Source organism: Salvelinus alpinus, chromosome 4 (assembly GCF_045679555.1).
Source record: "Salvelinus alpinus chromosome 4, SLU_Salpinus.1, whole genome shotgun sequence".
NCBI lineage: Eukaryota > Metazoa > Chordata > Actinopteri > Salmoniformes > Salmonidae > Salvelinus > Salvelinus alpinus.
This window is the reverse complement of record NC_092089.1, coordinates 10,566,246-10,587,026: the sequence shown is the minus strand read 5'-3', so window position 1 is coordinate 10,587,026 and position 20,781 is coordinate 10,566,246. Positions and strand designations below refer to the sequence as shown.

At 45.1% G+C, this 20,781-nt stretch overlaps 1 protein-coding gene across 3 annotated transcripts in view; it reads right to left on the bottom strand.

Annotated features, from left to right (window-relative positions):
* Positions 1 to 1,920: 1,920 nt before the first annotated feature.
* LOC139572844 (exostosin-1a-like) overlaps positions 1,921 to 20,781 on the bottom strand; it is a 135,394-nt gene continuing 116,533 nt past the window's right edge. Inside the window, exons 7-12 of one of the 3 annotated variants that reach the window (XR_011674500.1) lie at positions 13,853 to 13,948; positions 13,010 to 13,099; positions 11,712 to 11,872; positions 7,618 to 7,789; positions 5,184 to 6,380; positions 1,921 to 5,068 (exon numbers count right to left, since the gene is read on the bottom strand). Coding sequence is in view for 1 of the 3 variants with exons in the window: in XM_071395654.1 (XP_071251755.1) it covers positions 6,195 to 6,380; positions 7,618 to 7,789; positions 11,712 to 11,872; positions 13,010 to 13,099; positions 13,853 to 13,948 (705 nt within the window). In the remaining 2 variants the exon portion in view is untranslated. Of the gene's footprint in view, positions 6,381 to 7,617; positions 7,790 to 11,711; positions 11,873 to 13,009; positions 13,100 to 13,852; positions 13,949 to 20,781 lie in introns of all 3 variants that reach the window. The other 2 variants (XR_011674501.1, XM_071395654.1) reach the window with 2 other exon arrangements.

Here is a 20,781-nt window from a genome sequence, read left to right as displayed (position 1 = left end):
CCGCAGTAAATGTCCAGATGGATTATTTAATGAATTATAACTACGGCTATTTATCTGTGTCGAGGTATTAGCCTGTCTAAGTGTGTTAAGAGCAGTTGGGGTGGTGGAACTTTGGCCTCCAATCGCTGCTGGGATAGATTCTAGACCTGTAGTTTGGCCTCCAATGGCTGCTGGGATAGATTCTAGACCTGTAGTTTGGCCTCCAATGGCTGCTGGGATAGATTCTAGACCTGTAGTTTGGCCAATGGCTGCTAGGATAGATTCTAGACCTGTAGTTTGGCCTCCAATGGCTGCTAGGATAGATTCAAGACCTGTAGTTTGGCCTCCAATGGCTGCTAGGATAGATTCAAGACCTGTAGTTTGGCCTCCAATGGCTGCTAGGATAGATTCTAGACCTGTAGTTTGGCCTCCAATGGCTGCTAGGATAGATTCAAGACCTGTAGTTTGGCCTCCAATGGCTGCTGGGATAGATTCTAGACCTGTAGTTTGGCCTCCAATGGCTGCTAGGATAGATTCTAGACCTGTAGTTTGGCCTCCAATGGCTGCTAGGATAGATTCTAGACCTGTAGTTTGGCCTCCAATGGCTGCTAGGATAGATTCTAGACCTGTAGTTTGACCTCCAATGGCTGCTGGGATAGATTCTAGACCTGTAGTTTGGCCTCCAATGGCTGCTAGGATAGATTCTAGACCTGTAGTTTGGCCTCCAATGGCTGCTAGGATAGATTCAAGACCTGTAGTTTGGCCTCCAATGGCTGCTCGGATAGATTCTAGACCTGTAGTTTGGCCTCCAATGGCTGCTAGGATAGATTCTAGACCTGTAGTTTGGCCTCCAATGGCTGCTAGGATAGATTCTAGACCTGTAGTTTGGCCTCCAATGGCTGCTAGGATAGATTCTAGACCTGTAGTTTGGCCTCCAATGGCTGCTAGGATAGATTCTAGACCTGTAGTTTGGCCTCCAATGGCTGCTAGGATAGATTCTAGACCTGTAGTTTGGCCTCCAATGGCTGCTGGGATAGATTCTAGACCTGTAGTTTGGCCTCCAATGGCTGCTAGGATAGATTCTAGACCTGTAGTTTGGCCTCCAATGGCTGCTAGGATAGATTCTAGACCTGTAGTTTGGCCTCCAATGGCTGCTGGGATAGATTCTAGACCTGTAGTTTGGCCTCCAATGGCTGCTGGGATAGATTCTAGACATGTAGTTTGACCTCCAATGGCTGCTAGGATAGATTCTAGACATGTAGTTTGACCTCCAATGGCTGCTAGGATAGATTCTAGACCTGTAGTTTGGCCTCCAATGGCTGCTGGGTGAGATTCTAGACCTGTAGTTTGGCCTCCAATGGCTGCTAGGATAGATTCTAGACCTGTAGTTTGGCCTCCAATGGCTGCTAGGATAGATTCTAGACCTGTAGTTTGGCCTCCAATGGCTGCTGGGATAGATTCTAGACCTGTAGTTTGGCCTCCAATGGCTGCTGGGATAGATTCTAGACATGTAGTTTGGCCTCCAATGGCTGCTAGGATAGATTCTAGACCTGTAGTTTGGCCTCCAATGGCTGCTAGGATAGATTCTAGACCTGTAGTTTGGCCTCGAATGGCTGCTAGGATAGATTCTAGACCTTTAGTTTGGCCTCCAATGGCTGCTAGGATAGATTCTAGACCTGTAGTTTGGCCTCCAATGGCTGCTGGGATAGATTCTAGACCTGTAGTTTGGCCTCCAATGGCTGCTAGGATAGATTCTAGACCTGTAGTTTGGCCTCCAATGGCTGCTGGGATAGATTCTAGACCTGCAGTTTGAACAGATTCAATACGCAGCAACACAGCAACGACACAGCAACGACACAGCAACACATCAACAACAAAACAACATAACAACATGAAGGAAACATGACAACAACAACAACACGAAGGAAACATGACAACAAATGTATCAAATGTTTTTTATTATTTTTTATAAAATCACTTTACAAAATGTTGATTTTTTCTATTTGAATCTTTAATCTCCTTAAAATGGTATCTGTAATTACGAGGGAAGAGGAAGAGAACAGGCAGAAAGAAAAGTAGCCAAACAGAAAATCAGTCTGGTAAAAAACTGGTAAAAAACATCAGTCTGATATTAGCCTGGTCCCAGATCAGTTTGTGCTGCGCTACAATGACCATAACAGGAGTTGGCAAGACACTACAAAACAGATCTGGGACCAGACTGTGACTGAACCGACAAGAGGCTCGGGTAAAGTTCCTACTCAACACAGGCAGGAATCTGTTACAGATCAGACGTAGTCACGTCCAGTGTTAGACAATAAGGTCACCCTAAACAGCAGCTACTGTACAAAGTCAGTGTTACTGGGACACAGGAAGATCTTCACTAAAACCCCTCTGTTAAAGGCAACAATACAATCATTCTGAAGTGGCTTTCTTTAATAAAAGGCACATTCATTTCATCCTAGAACAGCAACGGGGGGAATCAGAGGCTTGCATCCCAAATGTCACCCGATTCCCTTTATAGTGCACTACTTTAGACCAGGGCCCATGGGGAATAGGGTGCCATTTGACCAGGGCCCATAGAGAATAGGGTGCCATTTGACCAGGGCCCATAGAGAATAGGGTGCCATTTGACCAGGGCCCATAGGGAATAGGGTGCCATTTGACCAGGGCCCATAGAGAATAGGGTGCCATTTGACCAGGGCCCATAGAGAATAGGGTGCCATTTGACCAGGGACCCATAGAGAATAGGGTGCCATTTGACCAGGGCCCATAGAGAATAGGGTGCCATTTGACCAGGGCCCATAGAGAATAGGGTGCCATTTGACCAGGAACCCATAGAGAATAGGGTGCCATTTGACCAGGGCCCATAGAGAATAGGGTGCCATTTGACCAGGGGCCCATAGAGAATAGGGTGCCATTTGACCAGGGCCCATAGAGAATAGGGTACCATTTGACCAGGGCCCATAGAGAATAGGGTGCCATTTGACCAGGGGCCCATAGAGAATAGGGTGCCATTTGACCAGGGCCCATAGAGAATAGGGTGCCATTTGACCAGGGCCCATAGAGAATAGGGTGCCATTTGACCAGGGCCCATAGAGAATAGGGTGCCATTTGACCAGGGCCCATAGGGAATAGGGTGCCATTTGACCAGGGCCCATAGGGTGCCATTTGACCAGGGCCCATAGGGAATAGGGTGCCATTTGACCATGTGGAACAGGGAATAAATTGTGAGGGGAAGAATGTGGAATAAATTGTGAGGGGAAGAACGTGGAACAGGGAATGCAGATGGATCAATATGAAACTCAACTGTTAAAACCTTTCAGTGCAGATGGATCAATATGAAACTCAACTGTTAAAACCTTTCAGTGCAGATGGATCAATATGAAACTCAACTGTTTCACAGGACAACACAGACCCCCCCCCACCCAAGGCTGGACACAGTAGAGACAGTAATGCTGGCCATTCATTGTTCACTATAAAAGCTAACTAAAACAGAGCAAAATAGTATTTTCAGATTCTGGCAGCAGAGGTGTTGATCCTGTGCATAGTGTTTATAACCGAACAGAAGTGAGGTTAACTTCTATAACTAAACAAGTACTCCTTCCTTGGTTTCATCGTAGGGTTTATTAGTAGGTTGGAGAGATGTGTACCACTGGTAGACCGAACACAGTCTGTACAGACAGTCTACCAGTAGACCGTAGTTAGGACTGCAGTCGTGGACTCTCCTCGACCTTAACGGCGTTGTGTTGCCTCTGAGGAGACGTCATCAGTCGTGGACTCTCCTCGACCTTAACGGCGTTGTGTTGCCTCTGAGGAGACGTCATCAGTCGTGGACTCTCCTCGACCTTAACGGCGTTGTGTTGCCTCTGAGGAGACGTCATCAGTCGTGGACTCTCCTCGACCTTAACGGCGTTGTGTTGCCTCTGAGGAGACGTCATCAGTCGTGGACTCTCCTCGACCTTAACGGCATTGTGTTGCCTCTGAGGAGACGTCATCAGTCGTGGACTCTCCTCGACCTTAACGGCGTTGTGTTGCCTCTGAGGAGACGTCATCAGTCGTGGACTCTCCTCGACCTTAACGGCGTTGTGTTGCCTCTGAGGAGACGTCATCAGTCGTGGACTCTCCTCGACCTTAACGGCGTTGTGTTGCCTCTGAGGAGACGTCATCAGTCGTGGACTCTCCTCGACCTTAACGGCGTTGTGTTGCCTCTGAGGAGACGTCATCAGTCGTGGACTCTCCTCGACCTTAACGGCGTTGTGTTGCCTCTGAGGAGACGTCATCAGTCGTGGACTCTCCTCGACCGTAACGGCGTTGTGTTGCCTCTGAGGAGACGTCATCAGTCGTGGACTCTCCTCGACCTTAACGGCGTTGTGTTGCCTCTGAGGAGACGTCATCAGTCGTGGACTCTCCTCGACCTTAACGGCGTTGTGTTGCCTCTGAGGAGACGTCATCAGTCGTGGACTCTCCTCGACCTTAACGGCGTTGTGTTGCCTCTGAGGAGACGTCATCAGTCGTGGACTCTCCTCGACCTTAACGGCGTTGTGTTGCCTCGGAGGAGACGTCATCAGTCGTGGACTCTCCTCTGTCCATCGTCATGTAGAACATTCTAGAACAAAGTCGTCCCCCCCCCCAACACACACAGACGTCCATGTTGTCAGTTGTGCATGAACTAGTTTTCTGTCTGTGTACAGCTCCTACCAAAATACAGCCGGGGTTGTCACGGTTACCACTGTTAGCACCAGCAACAGCGAACAAGGATGGAGAGTGTGGGTGGAAGACGCCACCGTGGCGTCCTGTCTCCACAGCCCTGTCCTCTCCTCCTCTCGTTTCTTCCCCCTGTCCTCTCCTCCTCTCGTTTCTTCCCCCTGTCCTCTCCTCCTCTTGTTTCTTCCCCTGTTCCTCCCCTTCTCTCTGGGAGGGTCAACCGTGGCGTCCTGTCTCCACAGCCCTGTCCTCTCCTCCTCTCATTTCTTCCCCCTGTACTCTCCTCCTCTCGTTTCTTCCCCCTGTCCTCTCCTCCTCTCGTTTCTTCCCCTGTTCCTCCCCTTCTCTCTGGGAGGGTCAACCGTGGTGTCCTGCCTCCACAGCCCTGTCCTCTCCTTCTCTCGTTTCTTCCCCCTGTCCTCTCCTCCTCTCGTTTCTTCCCCTGTCCTCTCCTCCTCTCGTTTCTTCCCCCTGTCCTCTCCTCCTCTCGTTTCTTCCACCTGTCCTCTCCTCCTCTCGTTTCTTCCCCCTGTTCCTCCCCTTCTCTCTGGGAGGGTCAACCGTGGCGTCCTGGCTCCACAGCCCTGTCCTCTCCTCCTCTCGTTTCTTCCCCCTGTACTCTCCTCCTCTCGTTTCTTCCCCCTGTCCTCTCCTCCTCTCGTTTCTTCCCCCTGTTCCTCCCCTTCTCTCGTTTCTCCCCCCTGTTCCTCTCCTTCTCTCTGGGAGGGTCAACCGTGGCGTCCTGGCTCCACAGTCCTGTCCTCTCCTCCTCTCGTTTCTCCCCCCTGTTCCTCCCCTTCTCTCTGGGAGGGTCAACCGTGGCGTCCTGGCTCCACAGTCCTGTCCTCTCCTCCTCTCGTTTCCCCCCCTGTTCCTCCCCTTCTCTCTGGGAGGGTCAACCGTGGCGTCCTGCCTCCACAGCCCTGTCCTCTCCTCCTCTCGTTTCTCCCCCCTGTTCCTCCCCTTCTCTCGTTTCTCCCCCCTGTTCCTCCCCTTCTCTCTGGGAGGGTCAACCGTGGTGTCCTGCCTCCACAGCCCTGTCCTCTCCTCCTCTCGTTTCTTCCCCCTGTTCCTCCCCTTCTCTCTGGGAGGGTCAACCGTGGCGTCCTGTCTCCACAGCCCTGTCCTCTCCTCCTCTCGTTTCTCCCCCCTGTTCCTCCCCTTCTCTCTGGGAGGGTCAACCGTGGCGTCCTGCCTCCACAGCCCTGTCCTCTCGCTTCTTCCCCCTGTTCCTCCCCTTCTCTCTGGGAGGGTCAACCGTGGTGTCCTGGCTCCACAGCCCTGTCCTCTCCTCCTCTCGTTTCTTCCCCTGTTCTTCCCTTCTCTCTGGGAGGGTCTCTATGTGTCTCCCATCCCTCTACACTCCTGTCCTTCCAGGGGGCAGCAGGGGATCAGGCTGTTATAGTCTCTATGTCCCTCTACACTCCACCATGGAGACAGAGAGGATCAGGCTGTTATAGTCTCTCTATGTCCCTCTACACTCCACCATGGAGACAGAGAGGATCAGGCTGTTATAGTCTCTCTATGTCCTTGTATTTCTTTCTCAGAATGGACACCTGGTCTTTAAACAACACCGGGTCCAGCCGCATACTAGAGTGCACCAGAGGCATGCTGCCAAACCAGCTGGCAAACTTATTCATGCAGCTCTGTCGCTGGGCAAAGTGGTCTGGGTCGGCCCACCGAGACGCTCTGGAGGTCTGCAGAGAGAGAGAGAGAGAGAGAGAGAGAGAGAGACAGAGAGAGAGAGAGAGAGAGAGAGAGAGAGAGAGAGAGAGAGAGAGAGAGAGAGAGAGAGAGAGAGAGAGAGAGAGAGAGAGAGAGAGAGAGAGAGAGAGAGAGAGAGAGAGAGAGAGAGAGAGAGAGAGAGAGAGAGAGAGAGAGAGAGAGAGAGAGAGAGAGAGAGAGAGAGAGAGAGACAGAGACAGAGACAGAGAGAGAGAGAGAGAGACAGAGAGAGAGAGAGAGAGAGAGAGAGACAGAGACAGAGAGAGAGAGACAGAGAGATATTAGTAATGATCAATTCATAATGTTACCAGTTAAAGTTGATGGTTTTACTCTAGTTATTGGTTTGTTTATTGGTTTCATTGTTTCAGGCCAGAAACGAAATATATTTATGCAACAATAACAAACATCTATAACAACGCAGGTGGAAACTGTGGCGTCTGTTGAAATCATCAGGAACATTAAGGAAATAAAAAATAACATGAAAAAGCCACGGCACTTCCTGTGCATTTCCTGAGAAATGGGAAATAAATAAAGAATGATCTTGATCAACATTTCCCCCTACAGATTATGGTACAGCAGCCAGGGACACAAAGCCAGACTTGTTCCTGAAAAGGCTCAAATTCAATGTCCAGGTATTGTGATTCCTTTTTATATATTACATTTTAATTGTACCCTGCATCTGAAAAGTGAGTTGTGTGTGTGTGTAAACTACTTGTAAATGTCTCATTGAGTATACTCTTGTCACGCCCTGACCACAGAGAGCCTGTTATTCTCTATGTTGGTTAGGTCGGGGTGTGATTAAGGATGGGTTATCTAGGGGAATTATATATCTATGTTGGTTAGGTGGGGTGTGATTAAGGATGGGTTATCTAGGGGAATTATATATCTATGTTGGCCTGGTATGATTCCCAATCAGAGGCAGCTGTTTATCGTTGTCTCTGATTGTGGATCATATTTAGGCAGCCATTTCCCCTTTGTGCTTTGTGGGATCTTGTCTAGGTATAGTTGCCTGTGAGCACTACTCTGAGCGTCACGTTTTCGTTTGTTCGCTTTATTGTTTTTGTTCTTTAAGTTTCTCTTCCTAATCAAAAGGATGGAAACATACCACGCTGCATTGTGGTCCAATCATTATGACGATCGTGACAGCTCTACAGTCATATCTCCTGTTGTTCCTAAGCAGGCCAAACAGGAAGACCACAACGACCTCACCTGCACCATCATAGTCTCCTTGTACTGTTTCTTCTGGGTGACCTTGATGGGCGGCAGCTTGGTGACGGCTGACACCAGGAAGTTCATCAGGATGTCTTCGCAGTTAGACAGCTGGTCCACCAGGCCCCTCAGACTAGCCGGCAGGTAACTGGTGTACAGGTAGTGGTAATATCTACAAGTAAAGACAGGTACAGGTAGGGTTAGACCGGGAGGGTTAAGGTCAGGGTTCACAGTTACCAGCTGGTCCACCAGGCTCCTCAGACTAGCCGGCAGGTAACTGGTGTACAGGAAGTGGTAAAATCTACAGGTAAAGACAGGTACAGGTAGGGTTAGACCGGGAGGGTTAAGGTCAGGGTTCACAGTTACCAGCTGGTCCACCAGGCCCCTCAGACTAGCCGGCAGGTAACTGGTGTACAGGTAGTGGTAATATCAGGAAGTGGTAATATCTACAGGTAAAGACAGGTAGTGGTAATATCTACAGGTAAAGACAGGTAGTGGTAATATCTACAGGTAAAGACAGGTAGTTGTAATATCTACAGGTAGTGGTAATATCTACAGGTAGTGGTAATATCTACAGGTAGAGGTAATATCTACAGGTAGTGGTAATATCTACAGGTAGTGGTAATATCTACAGGTAAAGACAGGTAGTGGTAATATCTACAGGTAGTGGTAATATCTACAGGTAAAGACAGGTAGTGGTAATATCTACAGGTAAAGACAGGTAGTGGTAATATCTCCAGGTAGTGGTAATATCTACAGGTAAAGACAGGTAGTGGTAATATCTACAGGTAGTGGTAATATCTACAGGTAAAGACAGGTAGTGGTAATATCTACAGGTAGTGGTAATATCTACAGGTAAAGACAGGTAGTGGTAATATCTACAGGTAAAGACAGGTAGTGGTAATATCTACAGGTAGTGGTAATATCTACAGGTAAAGACAGGTAGTGGTAATATCTCCAGGTAGTGGTAATATCTCCAGGTAAAGACAGGTAGTGGTAATATCTCCAGGTAAAGACAGGTAGTGGTAATATCTACAGGTAAAGACAGGTAGTGGTAATATCTACAGGTAAAGACAGGTAGTGGTAATATCTACAGGTAAAGACAGGTAGTGGTAATATCTACAGGTAAAGACAGGTAGAGGTAATATCTACAGGTAAAGACAGGTAGAGGTAATATCTACAGGTAAAGACAGGTAGTGGTAATATCTACAGGTAGTGGTAATATCTCCAGGTAAAGACAGGTAGTGGTAATATCTACAGGTAGTGGTAATATCTACAGGTAGTGTTAATATCTACAGGTAAAGACAGGTAGTGGTAATATCTCCAGGTAAAGACAGGTAGTGGTAATATCTCCAGGTAAAGACAGGTAGTGGTAATATCTACAGGTAAAGACAGGTAGTGGTAATATCTACAGGTAGTGGTAATATCTACAGGTAGAGGTAATATCTACAGGTAAAGACAGGTAATGGTAATATCTACAGGTAAAGACAGGTACAGGTAGGGTTAGACCGGGAGGGTTAAGGTCAGGGTTCACAGTTAGACAGCTGGTCCACCAGGCCCCTCAGACTAGCCGGCAGGTAACTGGTGTACAGGTAGTGGTAATATCTACAGGTAAAGACAGGTACAGGTAGGGTTAGACCGGGAGGGTTAAGGTCAGGGTTCACAGTTACCAGCTGGTCCACCAGGCTCCTCAGACTAGCCGGCAGGTAACTGGTGTACAGGAAGTGGTAATATCTACAGGTAAAGACAGGTACAGGTAGGGTTAGACCGGGAGGGTTAAGGTCAGGGTTCACAGTTACCAGCTGGTCCACCAGGCCCCTCAGACTAGCCGGCAGGTAACTGGTGTACAGGAAGTGGTAATATCTACAGGTAAAGACAGGTAGTGGTAATATCTACAGGTAAAGACAGGTAGTGGTAATATCTACAGGTAAAGACAGGTAGTGGTAATATCTACAGGTAGTGGTAATATCTACAGGTAGTGGTAATATCTACAGGTAGTGGTAATATCTACAGGTAGAGGTAATATCTACAGGTAGTGGTAATATCTACAGGTAGTGGTAATATCTACAGGTAAAGACAGGTAGTGGTAATATCTACAGGTAGTGGTAATATCTACAGGTAAAGACAGGTAGTGGTAATATCTACAGGTAGTGGTAATATCTACAGGTAAAGACAGGTAGTGGTAATATCTACAGGTAGTGGTAATATCTACAGGTAAAGACAGGTAGTGGTAATATCTCCAGGTAGTGGTAATATCTCCAGGTAAAGACAGGTAGTGGTAATATCTCCAGGTAAAGACAGGTAGTGGTAATATCTACAGGTAGTGGTAATATCTACAGGTAGTGGTAATATCTCCAGGTAAAGACAGGTAGTGGTAATATCTCCAGGTAAAGACAGGTAGTGGTAATATCTCCAGGTAAAGACAGGTAGTGGTAATATCTACAGGTAAAGACAGGTAGTGGTAATATCTACAGGTAAAGACAGGTAGTGGTAATATCTACAGGTAAAGACAGGTAGAGGTAATATCTACAGGTAAAGACAGGTAGAGGTAATATCTACAGGTAAAGACAGGTAGTGGTAATATCTACAGGTAGTGGTAATATCTCCAGGTAAAGACAGGTAGTGGTAATATCTACAGGTAGTGGTAATATCTACAGGTAGTGTTAATATCTACAGGTAAAGACAGGTAGTGGTAATATCTCCAGGTAAAGACAGGTAGTGGTAATATCTCCAGGTAAAGACAGGTAGTGGTAATATCTCCAGGTAGAGGTAATATCAGGTAGTGGTAATATCTCCAGGTAAAGACAGGTAGTGGTAATATCTCCAGGTAGTGGTAATATCTCCAGGTAAAGACAGGTAGTGGTAATATCTACAGGTAAAGACAGGTAGTGGTAATATCTACAGGTAGTGGTAATATCTACAGGTAGAGGTAATATCTACAGGTAAAGACAGGTAGTGGTAATATCTCCAGGTAAAGACAGGTAGTGGTAATATCTACAGGTAGTGGTAATATCTACAGGTAGAGGTAATATCTACAGGTAAAGACAGGTAGTGGTAATATCTCCAGGTAAAGACAGGTAGTGGTAATATCTACAGGTAGAGGTAATATCTACAGGTAGAGGTAATATCTACAGGTAGAGGTAATATCTACAGGTAAAGACAGGTAGTGGTAATATCTACAGGTAGTGGTAATATCTCCAGGTAAAGACAGGTAGTGGTAATATCTACAGGTAGTGGTAATATCTACAGGTAGAGGTAATATCTCCAGGTAAAGACAGGTAGTGGTAATATCTACAGGTAGTGGTAATATCTACAGGTAAAGACAGGTAGTGGTAATATCTACAGGTAGTGGTAATATCTACAGGTAAAGACAGGTAGTGGTAATATCTACAGGTAGAGGTAATATCTCCAGGTAAAGACAGGTAGTGGTAATATCTACAGGTAGTGGTAATATCTACAGGTAGTGTTAATATCTACAGGTAAAGACAGGTAGTGGTAATATCTCCAGGTAAAGACAGGTAGTGGTAATATCTCCAGGTAAAGACAGGTAGTGGTAATATCTACAGGTAGTGGTAATATCTACAGGTAGTGGTAATATCTACAGGTAGTGGTAATATCTCCAGGTAAAGACAGGTAGTGGTAATATCTACAGGTAGTGGTAATATCTCCAGGTAAAGACAGGTAGTGGTAATATCTCCAGGTAAAGACAGGTAGTGGTAATATCTACAGGTAGTGGTAATATCTACAGGTAAAGACAGGTAGTGGTAATATCTACAGGTAAAGACATGTAGAGATAATATCTACAGGTAGTGGTAATATCTACAGGTAAAGACAGGTAGAGGTAATATCTAGAGGTAGAGGTAATATCTACAGGTAGTGGTAATATCTCCAGGTAAAGACAGGTAGAGGTAATATCTAGAGGACAGGTAACATTAGTTGGAGGTCAGAGTTCATTCAGCTCCCCTATAGCTGTTTTGATATGAAACAGTCAACGCTACGGCTCAACGGTAGTCCCATCCTACTCCTGGAGAGCCAACTACCCTCCTGACCCGTCTTGTTTCAGCCCTTAATCTAACAAACCTGATTCTTCTCACCTGTGGTATATAGCAGCTCCTGTCAGAACCATCGAGTAGTCGTTGGTCCACTTGGAGGTGTAACCCCACCGCTCCTTGTTGCTGTCCCAGAAATGACTCCTGGCCGGGTATCCCACAATCCTCTCTGGGAAACTCTGCCACACCGTGAAAGCAAAGTCCACCTGCAAAAAGGGAGAGAGAGTGGTTGACATTGAGCACCTAAAGCTCGTTATACAACTACAGTTGTCACGACTTCCGTCGAAGCCGGGTCCTCTCCTTGTTCGGGCGGCGTTCGGCGGTCGGCGTCACCGGCTTTCTAGCCATCGCCGCTCCATTTTTCCATTTGTTTCGTCTTGTTCCCTGCACACCTGGTTTACATTCCCCAATCACACTGCATGTATGTATTCCTCTGTTCCCCCCCCATGTCTTTGTGTGGAATTGTTTTTGTTACGTGTTTCATGTTTCATGTTACGCGCCAGGCTGTTTTTTTCCCTGTATTCCGTGGTATTTCACGAAGGATGTTTAATTGTTAAACATTTGTTTATTTTTTTGTGACTGTTTCACGGCCTTGCACTTTTTGACCTTTGGCTGGAGGTTTTGACGCAGTGGCGTCTGTCGGTTTATTTCCCTCTGCCTTAATAAAGTGTGCGACTGTTCACAACTCTCCGCTCTCCTGCACCTGACTTCTCCACCAGTAGCGCACAACCTTGACAACAGTATATGATGCAATCCTTCCATTCAGCTCAGCTGTTGTGACACTGCATCCAGCATGTATAGATGAAGTTGACCGTTTGTTGCCCATGTCATTTATATAAATGGTGAACACCGGGCTATCTGCATTGTGTCCCACCCACCACCCACCAACCCCTCTTTTTATGCTACTGCTACTCTGTGTTCATCATATATGCATTGTCACTTTAACCATACCTACATGTACATACTACCTCAATCAGCCTGACAAACCGGTGTCTGTATGTACCCTCGCTACTTTTATAGCCTCGCTACTGTATATAGCCTGTCTTTTTACTGTTGTTTTATTTCTTTACCTACCTATTGTTCACCTAATACTTTTTTCGCACTATTGGTTAGAGCTTGTAAGTAAGCATTTCACTGTATACCTGTTGTATTCAGCACACGTGACAAACTTTGATTTGATAACAGGGCCTAAAATAGAACCTTGTGGTACCCCTTTAGTTTACATAAAGTAATAAACTACTGGCAGTAATTCACCTCAGTAGCAGAGAGAACTGGGCCTAAAATAGAACCCTGTGGTACCCCTTTAGTTTACACACGGTAATAAACTACTGGCAGTAACTCACCTCAGTAGTAGAGAGAACAGTATCCTCGTCCAGACTCAGAACGGCGTCTGTTGGTATTGTGTCATAGGGCAGGAAACGACTGCTCATCACCTGAAGACACAGCAACAAACAGTAGGGCTCTTCACTGCAACAACCATCAATATAAGTCACTCGATATCTGAGAACAATCAATACAAGTCACTAGAATGTGCTTACTAGGGCTATATTTCAACTTCTCTCTGTATCCATCAGCATATTGATGTATGTGAAGCTATAGGAAAAGAGGACTCATCTTACTCTCCCCATCTATGACCAGGACAGGTACTGAGGATTCACCTTACTCTCCTCCTCAATGACCAGGACAGGTACTGAGGACTCACCTTGCTCTCCTACTCAATGACCAGGACAGGTACTGAGGACTCACCTTGCTCTCCCCATCTAGGACCAGGACAGGTACTGAGGACTCACCTTTCTCTCCTCCTCAATGACCAGGACAGGTACTGAGGACTCACCTTGCTCTCCTCCTCAATGACCAGGACAGGTACTGAGGACTCACCTTACTCTCCTCCTCAATGACCAGGACAGGTACTGAGGACTCACCTTGCTCTCCTTCTCAATGACCAGGACAGGTACTGAGGACTCACCTTACTCTCCTCCTCAATGACCAGGACAGGTACTGAGGACTCACCTTGCTCTCCTCCTCAATGACCAGGACAGGTACTGAGGACTCACCTTGCTCTCCCCATCTATGACCAGGACAGGTACTGAGGACTCACCTTACTCTCCTCCTCAATGACCAGGACAGGTACTGAGGACTCACCTTACTCTCCTCCTCAATGACCAGGACAGGTACTGAGGACTCACCTTACTCTCCCCATCTATGACCAGGACAGGTACGGAGGTGGCAGGCCAGCGGTGTTTGGCCGGGAGGGGCTTGTCACAGTTCCATAGGACTATCACCTGGAAAAATATGACATACATTTAAACATGAAATTACGTTTTCCTTCGGATGGATTATATCACAACCAAAAGCTACTACAGTTGAAGTCGGAAGTTTGCATACACCTTAGACAAATGCATTTAAACTCCGTTTTTCATAATCCCTGACATTTAATCCTAGTAAAAATTCCCTGTTTTAGGTCAGTTAGGATCACTACTTTATTTTAAGAATGTGAAATGTCAGAATAATAGTAGTGATTTATTTCAGCTTTTATTTCTTTCATCACATTCCCAGTGGGTGAGAAGTTTACATACACTCAATTAGTATTCGGTAGCATTGCCTTTAAATTGTTTAATTTGGGTCAAACGTTTCGGGTAGCCTTCCATAAGCTTCCCACAATAAGTTGGGTGAATTTTGGCCCATTCCTCCTGACAGAGCTGGTGTAACTGAGTCAGGTTTGTAGGCCTCCTTGCTCGCACACGCTTTTTCAGTTCTGCCCACAAATTTTCTATAGGATTGAGGTCAGGGCTTTGTGATGGCCACTCCAATACCTTGACTTTGTTGTCCTTAAGCCATTTTGCCACAACTTTGGAAGTATGCTTGGGGTCATTGTCCATTTGGAAGACCCATTTGTGACCAAACTTTAACTTCCTGACTGATGTCTTGAGATGTTGCTTCAATATATCCACATACTTTTCCTTCCTCATGATGACATCTATTTTGTGAAGCGCACCAGTCCCTCCTGCAGCAAAGCACCCCCACAACATGATGCTGCCACCCCCGTGCTTCACGGTTGGGATGGTGTTCTTCGGCTTGCAAGCCTCCCCCTTTTTCCTCCAAACATAACGATGGTCATTATGGCCAAACAGTTATATTTTTGTTTCATCAGACCAGAGGACATTTCTCCAGAAAGTACGATCTTTGTCCCCATGTGCAGTTGCAAACCGTAGTCTGGCTTTTTTATGGCGGTTTTGGAGCATTGGCTTCTTCCTTGCTGAGCGGCCTTTCAGGTTATGTCGATATAGGACTCGTTTTACTGTGGATATAGATACTTTTGTACCCGTTTCCTCCAGCATCTTCACAAGGTCCTTTGCTGTTGTTCTGGGATTGATTTGCACTTTTTGCACCAAAGTACATTCATCTCTAGGAGACAGAACGCGTGTCCTTCCTGAGCGGTATGACGGCTGCGTGGTCCCATGGTGTTTATACTTGCGTACTATTGTTTGTACAGATGAACGTGGTACCTTCAGGCGTTTGGAAATTGCTCCCAATGATGAACCAGATTTGTGGCGGTCTACATTTTTTTCTGAGGTCTTGGCTGATTTCTTTTGATTTTCCCATGATGTCAAGCAAAGAGACACTGAGTTTGAAGGTAGACCATGAAATACATCCACAGGTACACCTCCAATTGACTCAAATGATGACAATTAGCCTATCAGAAGCTTCTAAAGCCATGACATAATTTTCTGGAATTTTCCAAGCTGTTTAAAGGCACGGTCAACTTAGTGTATGTAAACTTCTGACCCACTGGAATTGTGAATACAGTGAATTATAAGTGAAATAATCTGTCTGTAAACAATTGTTGGAAAATTACTTGTGTCATGCACAAAGTAGATGTCCTAAACCGACTTGCCAAAACTATAGTTTGTTAAATAGAAATTTGTGGAGTGGTTGAAAAACGAGATTTAACGACTCCAACCTAAGTGTATGTAAACTTCCCACTTCAACTGTATATGAATTATGATGACCTGATATAAAAGCACACATTCATGTAACATTGATAAAGACATCTATCTGGGTGACAACATGACATGTGCAACACAGAGATATATTTATACATCTAACTCCATAAATAACAAGGTTCTTGTTGCAGAAGGAGTTATATTTCTGGGTTCATTCTATCAATGCCAACCACATACAGCATGGCGCTAGCTGTTACCTAGACAACGTAGTGAGACTTGGCAACCTGCCACCAGGAGCCAAATATCTACTTTCTACAAGGTCAGGTTACTGAAGGATTTCTGAGTTCATTCTACGACTCATGATGACCACGTATGGGCATGTGGTGCTGGGAGTGACCTGGGCACACAAACAGTACTGACATTGATAGTCCACCTGGACACAGTGTTGAGATGTGAGTTAGTTAGTCCACCTGGACACAGTGTTGAGATGTGAGTTAGTTAGTCTACCTGGACACAGTGTTGAGATGTGAGTTAGTTAATCTACCTGGACACAGTGTTGAGATGTGAGTTAGTTAGTCTACCTGGACACAGTGTTGAGATGTGAGTTAGTTAGTTAGTCCACCTGGACACAGTGTTGAGATGTGAGTTAGTTAGTCTACCTGGACACAGTGTTGAGATGTGAGTTAGTTAGTCTACCTGGACACAGTGTTGAGATGTGAGTTAGTTAGTCTACCTGGACACAGTGTTGAGATGTGAGTTAGTTAATCTACCTGGACACAGTGTTGAGATGTGAGTTAGTTAATCTACCTGGACACAGTGTTGAGATGTGAGTTAGTTAATCTACCTGGACACAGTGTTGAGATGTGAGTTAGTTAATCTACCTGGACACAGTGTTGAGATGTGAGTTAGTTAATCTACCTGGACACAGTGTTGAGATGTGAGTTAGTTAGTCTACCTGGACACAGTGTTGAGATGTGAGTTAGTTAATCTACCTGGACACAGTGTTGAGATGTGAGTTAATCTACCTGGACACAGTGTTGAGATGTGAGTTAGTTAATCTACCTGGACACAGTGTTGAGATGTGAGTTAGTTAATCTACCTGGACACAGTGTTGAGATGTGAGTTAGTTAATCTACCTGGACACAGTGTTGAGATGTGAGTTAGTTAGTTAATCTACCTGGACACAGTGTTGAGATGTGAGTTAGTTAGTTAATCTACCTGGACACAGTGTTGAGATGTGAGTTAGTTAGTTAATCTACCTGGACACAGTGTTGAGATGTGAGTTAGTTAATCTACCTGGACACAGTGTTGAGATGTGAGTTAGTTAGTCTACCTGGACACAGTGTTGAGATGTGAGTTAGTTAGTTAATCTACCTGAACACAGTGTTGAGATGTGAGTTAGTTAATCTACCTGGACACAGTGTTGAGATGTGAGTTAGTTAATCTACCTGGACACAGTGTTGAGATGTGAGTTAGTTAGTCTACCTGGACACAGTGTTGAGATGTGAGTTAGTTAATCTACCTGGACACAGTGTTGAGATGTGAGTTAGTTAATCTACCTGGACACAGTGTTGAGATGTGAGTTAGTTAATCTACCTGGACACAGTGTTGAGATGTGAGTTAGTTAATCTACCTGGACACAGTGTTGAGATGTGAGTTAGTTAATCTACCTGGACACAGTGTTGAGATGTGAGTTAGTTAGTCTACCTGGACACAGTGTTGAGATGTGAGTTAGTTAATCTACCTGGACACAGTGTTGAGATGTGAGTTAGTTAATCTACCTGGACACAGTGTTGAGATGTGAGTTAGTTAATCTACCTGGACACAGTGTTGAGATGTGAGTTAGTTAATCTACCTGGACACAGTGTTGAGATGTGAGTTAGTTAGTTAATCTACCTGGACACAGTGTTGAGATGTGAGTTAGTTAGTTAATCTACCTGGACACAGTGTTGAGATGTGAGTTAGTTAATCTACCTGGACACAGTGTTGAGATGTGAGTTAGTTAGTCCACCTGGACACAGTGTTGAGATGTGAGTTAGTTAGTCTACCTGGACACAGTGTTGAGATGTGAGTTAGTTAATCTACCTGGACACAGTGTTGAGATGTGAGTTAGTTAATCTACCTGGACACAGTGTTGAGATGTGAGTTAGTTAATCTACCTGGACACAGTGTGGAGATGTGAGTTAGTTAATCTACCTGGACACAGTGTTGAGATGTGAGTTAGTTAATCTACCTGGACACAGTATTGAGATGTGAGTTAGTTAATCTACCTGGACACAGTGTTGAGATGTGAGTTAGTTAATCTACCTGGACACAGTGTTGAGATGTGAGTTAGTTAGTCTACCTGGACACAGTGTTGAGATGTGAGTTAGTTAGTTAATCTACCTGGACACAGTGTTGAGATGTGAGTTAGTTAATCTACCTGGACACAGTGTTGAGATGTGAGTTAGTTAATCTACCTGGACACAGTGTTGAGATGTGAGTTAGTTAGTTAATCTACCTGGACACAGTGTTGAGATGTGAGTTAGTTAGTTAATCTACCTGGACACAGTGTTGAGATGTGAGTTAGTTAATCTACCTGGACACAGTGTTGAGATGTGAGTTAGTTAGTCTACCTGGACACAGTGTTGAGATGTGAGTTAGTTAATCTACCTGGACACAGTGTTGAGATGTGAGTTAGTTAATCTACCTGGACACAGTGTTGAGATGTGAGTTAGTTAATCTACCTGGACACAGTGTTGAGATGTGAGTTAGTTAGTCCACCTGGACACAGTGTTGAGATGTGAGTTAGTTAATCTACCTGGACACAGTGTTGAGATGTGAGTTAGTTAGTCTACCTGGACACAGTGTTGAGATGTGAGTTAGTTAATCTACCTGGACACAGTGTTGAGATGTGAGTTAGTTAGTCTACCTGGACACAGTGTTGAGATGTGAGTTAGTTAATCTACCTGGACACAGTGTTGAGATGTGAGTTAGTTAATCTACCTGGACACAGTGTTGAGATGTGAGTTAGTTAGTCTACCTGGACACAGTGTTGAGATGTGAGTTAGTTAGTTAGTCCACCTGGACACAGTGTTGAGATGTGAGTTAGTTAGTTAGTCCACCTGGACACAGTGTTGAGATGTGAGTTAGTTAGTTAGTCCACCTGGACACAGTGTTGAGATGTGAGTTAGTTAGTCTACCTGGACACAGTGTTGAGATGTGAGTTAGTTAATCTACCTGGACACAGTGTTGAGATGTGAGTTAGTTAATCTACCTGGACACAGTGTTGAGATGTGAGTTAGTTAATCTACCTGGACACAGTGTTGAGATGTGAGTTAGTTAGTCCACCTGGACACAGTGTTGAGATGTGAGTTAGTTAATCTACCTGGACACAGTGTTGAGATGTGAGTTAGTTAGTTAATCTACCTGGACACAGTGTTGAGATGTGAGTTAGTTAATCTACCTGGACACAGTGTTGAGATGTGAGTTAGTTAGTCTACCTGGACACAGTGTTGAGATGTGAGTTAGTTAATCTACCTGGACACAGTGTTGAGATGTGAGTTAGTTAGTCCACCTGGACACAGTGTTGAGATGTGAGTTAGTTAATCTACCTGGACACAGTGTTGAGATGTGAGTTAGTTAATCTACCTGGACACAGTGTTGAGATGTGAGTTAGTTAGTCTACCTGGACACAGTGTTGAGATGTGAGTTAGTTAGTCTACCTGGACACAGTGTTGAGATGTGAGTTAGTTAATCTACCTGGACACAGTGTTGAGATGTGAGTTAGTTAGTCTACCTGGACACAGTGTTGAGATGTGAGTTAGTTAATCTACCTGGACACAGTGTTGAGATGTGAGTTAGTTAGTCTACCTGGACACAGTGTTGAAATGTGAGTTAGTTAGTCTACCTGGACACAGTGTTGAGATGTGAGTTAGTTAATCTACCTGGACACAGTGTTGAGATGTGAGTTAGTTAGTCCACCTGGACACAGTGTTGAGATGTGAGTTAGTTAATCTACCTGGACACAGTGTTGAGATGTGAGTTAGTTAATCTACCTGGACACAGTGTTGAGATGTGAGTTAGTTAGTCTACCTGGACACAGTGTTGAGATGTGAGTTAGTTAATCTACCTGGACACAGTGTTGAGATGTGAGTTAGTTAATCTACCTGGACACAGTGTTGAGATGTGAGTTAGTTAGTCTACCTGGACACAGTGTTGAGATGTGAGTTAGTTAGTTAATCTACCTGGACACAGTGTTGAGATGTGAGTTAGTTAATCTACCTGGACACAGTGTTGAGATGTGAGTTAGTTAGTCTACCTGGACACAGTGTTGAGATGTGAGTTAGTTAGTCTACCTGGACACAGTGTTGAGATGTGAGTTAGTTAGTCTACCTGGACACAGTGTTGAGATGTGAGTTAGTTAGTTAATCTACCTGGACACAGTGTTGAGATGTGAGTTAGTTAATCTACCTGGACACAGTGTTGAGATGTGAGTTAGTTAATCTACCTGGACACAGTGTTGAGATGTGAGTTAGTTAATCTACCTGGACACAGTGTTGAGATGTGAGTTAGTTAATCTACCTGGACACAGTGTTGAGATGTGAGTTAGTTAATCTACCTGGACACAGTGTTGAGATGTGAGTTAGTTAATCTACCTGGACACAGTGTTGAGATGTGAGTTAGTTAGTCTACCTGGACACAGTGTTGAGATGTGAGTTAGTTAGTCTACCTGGACACAGTGTTGAGATGTGAGTTAGTTAATCTACCTGGACACAGTGTTGAGATGTGAGTTAGTTAGTCTACCTGGACATAGTGTTGAGATGTGAGTTAGTTAGTCTACCTGGACACAGTGTTGAGATGTGAGTTAGTTAGTTAATCTACCTGGACACAGTGTTGAGATGTGAGTTAGTTAATCTACCTGGACACAGTGTTGAGATGTGAGTTAGTTAGTCTACCTGGACACAGTGTTGAGATGTGAGTTAGTTAGTCTACCTGGACACAGTGTTGAGATGTGAGTTAGTTAGTTAATCTACCTGGACACAGTGTTGAGATGTGAGTTAGTTAATCTACCTGGACACAGTGTTGAGATGTGAGTTAGTTAGTCTACCTGGACACAGTGTTGAGATGTGAGTTAGTTAATCTACCTGGACACAGTGTTGAGATGTGAGTTAGTTAGTTAATCTGCCTGG